This window comes from Gymnoscopelus braueri (assembly GCF_963280865.1).
Source record: "Gymnoscopelus braueri genome assembly, chromosome: 9".
Taxonomy (NCBI): Eukaryota; Metazoa; Chordata; class Actinopteri; order Myctophiformes; family Myctophidae; genus Gymnoscopelus; species Gymnoscopelus braueri.
In genome coordinates, this window is record NC_137610.1 from 49,530,185 (window position 1) to 49,537,808 (window position 7,624).

General features: G+C 43.4%; 1 protein-coding gene across 2 annotated transcripts; it reads left to right on the forward strand.

Annotated features, from left to right (window-relative positions):
- LOC308092499 (uncharacterized protein) lies at nt 1-6,799 on the forward strand. 2 transcript variants are annotated; one of them, XM_080438423.1, is made up of 5 exons: nt 1-252; nt 1,406-1,489; nt 2,488-2,672; nt 3,707-4,072; nt 4,697-6,799. In XM_080438423.1, exons 1-5 carry the CDS (start codon nt 162-164, stop codon nt 5,240-5,242), a joined length of 1,272 nt encoding a protein of 423 aa, XP_080294549.1. In that variant the 5' UTR covers nt 1-161; the 3' UTR covers nt 5,243-6,799. The 2 variants fall into 2 exon arrangements, with proteins under 2 accessions (XP_080294549.1, XP_080294550.1); XM_080438424.1 differs by lacking the exon at nt 1,406-1,489.
- Nucleotides 6,800-7,624: the final 825 nt, after the last annotated feature.

The window sequence follows — 7,624 nt, forward strand, 5'->3', positions numbered from 1 at the left end:
CGGCTAGCAGACCGTGGCTAACGGCTAACGGCTAGCCTGCTGTTATAACACAGCTGTAATAATGGTGTAATATCCATAACGTGTGTCCTGATGGAGTGTTGAAGCACCACCATGGTGGTGATGGATGTGTCTCTGTCTCTGTCAGCAGGAGGCAGAAGAACATGGAACCTGTAGAGGAATCATTATGGAACAACAACACTCTGCTGGATAAGAAGCTGTCCTCCAAGCAGCAGAAGAATGGCAGGATTATTGGTGAGATTGTGGGGTTTTTCATATTTTTTTAAACTTTTTTAATTGCAAGGATCACACCCCCCCCCCATCAGCAAGCTTGGATGTAATACATTAGGCCATAGGCACTCTTGATACAAATATATACAAATGGATGGAAACATAATGGACCCATTGAGAAAGCACTGATTTTTATAACATTATATCAGAGTGGCCTCCAAGGTAATCAATACTGTGCCAATAATACTAATGATACACAGACAGCAAAGTCATGGACACAAACGTCTCATTGATTCACACAAACTGCTGGATAAAAAAAGGTGTCATCTTAGCAGAAGAATGGCAGGATTGGTGAGATTGTGGGGGGTTTTATATTCTCTTTTCTTTGTTTCTTCTCCTTTTGTTGTGAGTCAGTGGTTATTCTCAAACTTTTTTAATTGCAAGGATCCCCCCCCCCCCCCCATGCAGCCAGCTTGGATTGCATTACATTATAAGCCACAGGCCCCCCATAATATAACTCTGGATACAAATGGAACCATACATTGAGAACCACTGATTTATAACATTATATCAGTGGCCTCCAATGTAATCAATACTGTGCCAATACTAATGTTACGCAGACAGCAAAGTAATGAAAATAAACGTCTCATTGATTCACACAAACTGCTGAATAAAAAGGTGTCTGCTTAACAAGCAATCCTGCCATTCTTCTGCTAAGAGTCTTAGCAGAAGATCTCTTAGCAAAAGAATGGCAGAATTGATTGTTAAGCTTGTGGGTCTTTTTTCCTAGCCTTTCCCCCCCCATTTGCTATGAGTCAGTGGTTCTCAAACCTTTTTTAATTTCAAGGATCTCCCCCAGCTTGGATGCATTACATTAGGCCAAGGGCCCCATAAATAACAAATTATATACAAATGGAACCATAATGGACCCATTGAGAACCACTGATTCATTAGCCTTGGATCAAGACTATCTTGATGTATTTTATCGAGTCTTGACTTCTGCTTTTGTATCATAGGCTACAGAAGCAAAAGTCGGACTTGATAAAATACATCTATGATAGTCTTGATCATAATATTATCAGTGGCCTCCAAGGTAATCAATTACTGTGCCAATACTAATGTTACACAGACAGAAAAGTAATGAAACATAAAAGTCTCATTGATTCACACTCTACAGGCACTGGGAAGAATCTGCTCAAGGCATTCAATACCCACAACAATACTTTACAGATACAGTCCATCACTCGCTCAGAATGTGCTGGTAAGTCAAATGTTCTGTTTTAACTGTTGTCTCTCAAGTTCTACATCACTGACTGTACACAATGTTGGCATCTGGTCTGAGGAACCATCTTTTCTGAAATAAGGAAATTAACGGTTTGAGGAAATGCTCTGATGGAGGCAACTTCAATGTAGTAATGTCACTCTAATGTGCCATCATTTTGATGGCTGAACCCTCCCTATATTTCATGTTTTTTTTTTTTTTAGGTTCAACATTGTCACTTAAAGGAGAATTTTGGACTAAAGTTTTCTTACCTTTTCTATGACGTTATGATATCTTAGGATGAATGGTACAGTAGAACATTTTCATAACTCCACCCCTGACCCGCCACAGCTTAAAAGGTGCGCGGATAGGCCTTAGGTTAGATCACATATTTTAATAGGTTTTTTTTTTTTTTTTTTTTTTTAGATCTGACGTTCATAGTGACAGAACACTGTCCCAAAAAAAAAGAGATTTCAATCTCGTCTAGCGAGACTTCTGTGTTTTTTTTTTTTTTTTTTTTGGGTTGCATAGTGTTCTGTCACTATGAACGTCAGATCTCACCAATTAAAAAAAAAAAAAAAGCTATTAAAATATGTGATCTAACCTAAGGCCTATCCGCGCACCTTTTAAGCTGTGGCGGTGGGAAATAAAATCTACCTACCTAAATCTAAGTGTTTACCATCCTTTAATGGATGGTCTGTCAGGGCATTCCACATTTTGGTGGCAGGGTAGAAGAATGAAAAATTTCCCATGTAATGAACTGTTGTCACTTCCGAGCTAACTAGTCACTGAAGGAGCAGAGCGGCCATGGTGTGCATCATTATACATCTTCTCATAGCTACCGGCACAAAAGTCTATAGTGTGTCCATTTGGGGAGTATGAATCTGTAATTTTCCCTCCCACTAAAACTCCCCACAACAATCTCCATGTGGAGGAAGCGGGGGAGTGTGAGTTGATGGTTGTCCTTCGTGGCCTGAATGTGTGTGTGATCCACCCAGGCTCCTGTCCCAATCTAATGATGAGAAGGAGTGACCAGCCGGACCACCGGCCCGTCCCGATGGCGCTGACGCCTCAGCTTCCCCCCAGAGCGCACCGGCCCCTCTGCCTGTCCGTGTCCTCCGACAGCAACGGCCGCTTCAAGGCTCTGGAGTCACAGGAATGGAAGAACAACCTGAAAGCCCAGGTATGTACCTACCGACCAGTATATCGTCTCTGTCTGTCGGGTGGAAACCTCGTATTTCCTTGATTCTGATTGGTCAATCGCCGAATTCAGCGGTGTGATATTTCTGGATAATGACCGATGAGCTCAATAACAGACCTTTTGTCTAATCAAAGGCTCAGAACACCTGCTCTCATATCAACCTGCGCTGCTTGTTTTTATGCTGAATCCAACATGACAGCCATGTAAACAAACACACCATGTCATTTATAGGGGTGGGACGATATGGGTACCTCACGATACGATATATATCACGATATTAGGCCCACGATAACAATATATATCACGATATTTGACGATATTCGATATATTGCGATATCACGATATTCAATATATATTGCCATTTCACCAGACATTTCACCAACGATATATCACGATATCTGAAAATATCGATATATTGCGATATCACAATATATTGCATGAAATTTCACCAACGATATATCACAATAGTCCTTGTATTCAATTCATAAACACATAAAATAGCACCAAACAGTTCAAAATCATCATTACACAAATACAGAGTAGGAAAAACAACGTATCACAAACTTTTTTTTTTTTAATATCGATATTTTTTGGCAGTATATCGATTAGTTATCGCGGGAGAAAGTATCACGATATATCATGATATCGTCCCACCCCTATTTACAACTAAACGTTGCTCTCAAGATTTTTTTTGAAACATTTGAAGCGAGAAATACACAATGCAGTAACCAAAAATGTATTCTATTTGATCAACACTTCCTTGTTTTCCAAGGTGACTGTGTCCGCCCAGCGCACCACTTATGGAATACTTTCATTGCCATAAGCAAGGAAATACTTTGTTTTGTTGTTACCTTTGGGTCAATTCATACATTTATTTGTTAAGTAGCCGTGTAATAATCGGGATAATTGTCAGCGCGCTGGTTGTTGTTGAAAAATAACCCCCGACAGGATGATTAATTAAACACCAGGGCGGAGCCGAGGTGTTTAATCAATTATCCCTTGCTTAACCCATGCAGATGGCCCAGGCGCACAGCGCCGGAGCGGCCAGCAGCACGGGCGCCCTGGAGAGGGCCTCCCTGTTCTGCGCCTCGGGCTCCTCCGGCGCCACCACCACCTGCAGCTCGGGCCTGTCCAGCCCCGTGGAGCCCCTCAACAAGAGCAAGTCGTCCAGCCGCTTCTCCCTCTTCTCGCCGCCCTGGAACAGCAGCTCCGAGTCGGACTCCAACCCGCCGTCCCGCTCGGGCTCCAAGAAGCTGCGCAACTACAGCCGGAGGGCGGCCACGGGACCCGCCGGGGTGGGAGGGGGCAGGAGGACCCCCGACACGCCCACGGCGGACCCCCCCCACGAACACTTCCAGTACTCCGAGCCTGTCATCTCCAAGGTATAGGGATTGGGACGATAATTGTCATTATTATCGTTTATCGTTGGGCATGTAACGATTTATCCTAAATCGATTCAAACTGGTGACAATTTAAATCGATTTAATAAAAAAATTATCGCGATGCAAACAGCAGAGGGTGCAATCGAGACAAGACAAAAAAAAAGAAGAAAATACAGGATCTTTGTAAGAATATTGATTTTAAAAAAGTGTTTTCAGTCATTTACTACTGTATTGAAAAGAGGATAAGAGAAAACACTATATTGTAAAAAATGAAAGAATATAGAACAATAGAAATACTGGATTTGTGTATGAGAAATGTAAAAAGAAAAAGATTTTTCGGTCATTTGTCTGGAAAGAAATGTATCGTGAACCTAGTATCGTGATTCAAATCGTATCGTGAGTTGAGTGAATCGGTACAAGCCTATTTATCGCGATAAAAAAACACTCACAATAATTGTGTCATATAAATGTAGCGTGAAATTGTCCTCCGTCACTACTAGGATGAAACAAAAGTGGCATTTTAAGTTTTAAGCATATTGTGATTATTGTGATTTATATAGTTATTTTTTGCCACAGTTAATCAATGCAATCTTTCATATCGTCCCCCCCATCCCTGCCCCCAAGGTGACGGACTACATCTACGTGGGCAACCTGAACGCGGCCTACAGCGGCCGCACGCTGTGCCGCAACAACATCGACAGCGTCATCGACGTGAGCGGCCTGCCGGGGGAGCCCGGCCCCTCGCTCAGCCTCATCCCGTGCACGTGTTCGCGCGGCGCCCGCCACAGCTGGTCCCGGCTCAAGGTGGACATCGGCGACATCGTGCTGCAGGGCGGCGATTCTGGCCTCCTCCAGGCCTCCAGGCAGCGCTGCTGCTTCGAGGACATCAACGAGTGCATCCACGCCTCGGCGGAGAAGAGGAAACGCGTGCTGGTCCACTGTCGCGACGGCTTCTCGCTGGCGCCCACCTGCATCATCCAGTACCTGATGGTCAAGCAGAACATGAGGCTGCTGGCCGCCTACGAGCTGCTGAGGGCCAAGTACCCGGTGAACATCCGGGAGTGTCACCAGAACCTCCTGGTGGGCCTGGAGAGGGCGCTGCGGCCGGGGGGCGCCGTGGACCCCGAGTGCTTCAAACAGGCCATCTCGCGCAAAGTGGCCTGGACCTGAGGCTAGGGGCTCTGCGACACAACCAGTCAGTCCGACTAGTTGATTTAACCCATTAAGACTGGGAAGGGAACGCATCGAAGTCATTTTAAGATTTCTTTGGCTATTCAAAAATAGCGGAAAAAATAAATAATCGTGGAGACTTTGTGCAAATCTTTGAATATACGTTTTAAAACAATAATTTTTAACTCCGATCTGTGCTTCTTGGGGGTCCCTGGAACAACATATTTTGAGATGGGGGTCCGTGGCCAAATACTTAATTTTGGGTGGTCCTTGACATGGAAAAGTTTGATAACCACTCAACCACTCAACCAATGTTTGCTTTGAAAATATAGTTTGCACAAATGTTCACGATTTTTCAAAAAAAGTGCCGCGCTAAGAGCTTGTATATCTGCTATTATTGAATCGCCAAAGAAATCTAAAAATGTCACAGATTCTTTCCCGGTCTAAATGGGTTAAATAATCGATCTTTGATGTTCAAAAATACAGCAAAATATCCAATCTACAAGCTCACAGCACATCGCAATGCGCTCTGAGCTTATAGATCTGACATTTTTGCGCAATACCGATAATGTATGAAATGCAGCTTAAATGGTCAGACGATTCAATTCAGTCAATTATAAAAAGAAAAACGATCAGAATTTCATTGTGTCGATTCATAGATTATATAAAAAAGAACGTGCTTCAAGATTATTCGATTAATCAAAATGGTAATCTGCAGAATAATTGCCAAGTAAATAATGGATAGATGCAGCCCTGCCCTAGACTTGAATCTTTTTGCCCGTCTACCTTGGATGTCATTCGTGGCACTCTTTATTTTTGTACCCTATCACGGCAGTGGATATTTTTCTATGGACAAAATGAGGGGATCGTGTTTTGTTCCCCCTGATAGATTAGCCAACTGGATGTCGTACCGTCTCCATTTTGGGCCAATGATGCTTGTGAATGTTATTTACAAAAGTGATGTATTTTCCTACTTATAACCTGTGGATTTGGCCAGTGCTGTAACCCCTAATAATAGACCCTGCCCAGTAACCCCACATAAAAGGCCATGCGATGAATTGTGTTGCGGCTGTACTGGTATGCTTACGTCCCGTGCCATCATAGTGTATAGATAATTTTTTTTGTGTGGCAAATTTCTGCTTTATTAATTAGATAGATAGTGTAGAGAGAGAGAGAGAGAAGGGATACATGCGAGACACGACGGGAGTCGGATTCAAACTCGGGTTCCTCGCGACTTTACAAGGAGCATGTTTTCCATGCACTACCTGGCTGAGCCACCAGACACCCTGCTGTGTCATGGCAGCGTCTAGTTGTAGTTTTATTTTATTTCAGGGGGGGAAAGGACATTTGGGAGATCTCAGGAGACATTTAATGATGTCATTTTACAATATAGGCTTAAGCTGCAAAATGCTGCCGCTGATCTGGAGCATTAACAGTAAACAGGACATAATGTGACTTCTCATCATCGTTGGAGCTACGCTACCGTCGATCGGACTGCATTATAAGCTATACTGCACAGGAAGGGGTCTTTGCACAAAGTATAGCCGTTGATAAATTCCACATACTTCTGATCTATGTGATGATCCGTACCCTGACAATCTGTTCTCAAAAGGTTTTCCACGGTCACATTATGTGATGGAAGACGCATACGCCTGGAGCATGATCTGTGCTTAGTCGTATGGCGGTGTCGCTCACTGAAAATAGCTGATCTATAAGCTTGCTTGCGTTGTGAACTTAACTCATTCACTGGCAAGAAGGTAAAAAACGTATTTTTTTCCAATTACCAATTCTGCCACGGACGTAGTAAACGTATTTTTTTTAATAAAATATCTCACTGCTCTTCATCACTCGCAGTGATGGAAATAACGTCAATCCAAGATTTCCGTTTCCGCCCGCTTCCTGTTTAACAACAACATTGAAACGGCTCTTTCTCCACTTGCCTTTTTTTTTCGCCGTGCTCCGCCAGACGCACTGTTTTGAAACTGCTGTGAGGGGAGAAGGAAATGTGGCGGATGGAATATTTCTTCTCTGGGCGACACACACGTACACTGTGTTACCAACACAGTCGGACACGCGATCATAAGGGATGTACATTTTCTGTCATTCTGTGGCGAGCTGAAAAAGTAAGCGTGCATCTTTGACGAGGAATGGCGCGTGGAGCTGCATGAGAGGGGGCCGACCCGGTTGAAATGTTTGTTGGCTGGGCGACTCAGACACGTACCCCTTGTGTTTACAAACGATTGGACATGCGTTCATAATGAATATAATTTTTTTTGTGACCTTTTGAAAGTAATACAAAAAAACGAAAATTGCTGGCAGTGGGCAAACAGCCAGAAATAAATCTGGGCAGTGAATGAGTTAACGATCGGCTATTTTCAGCGA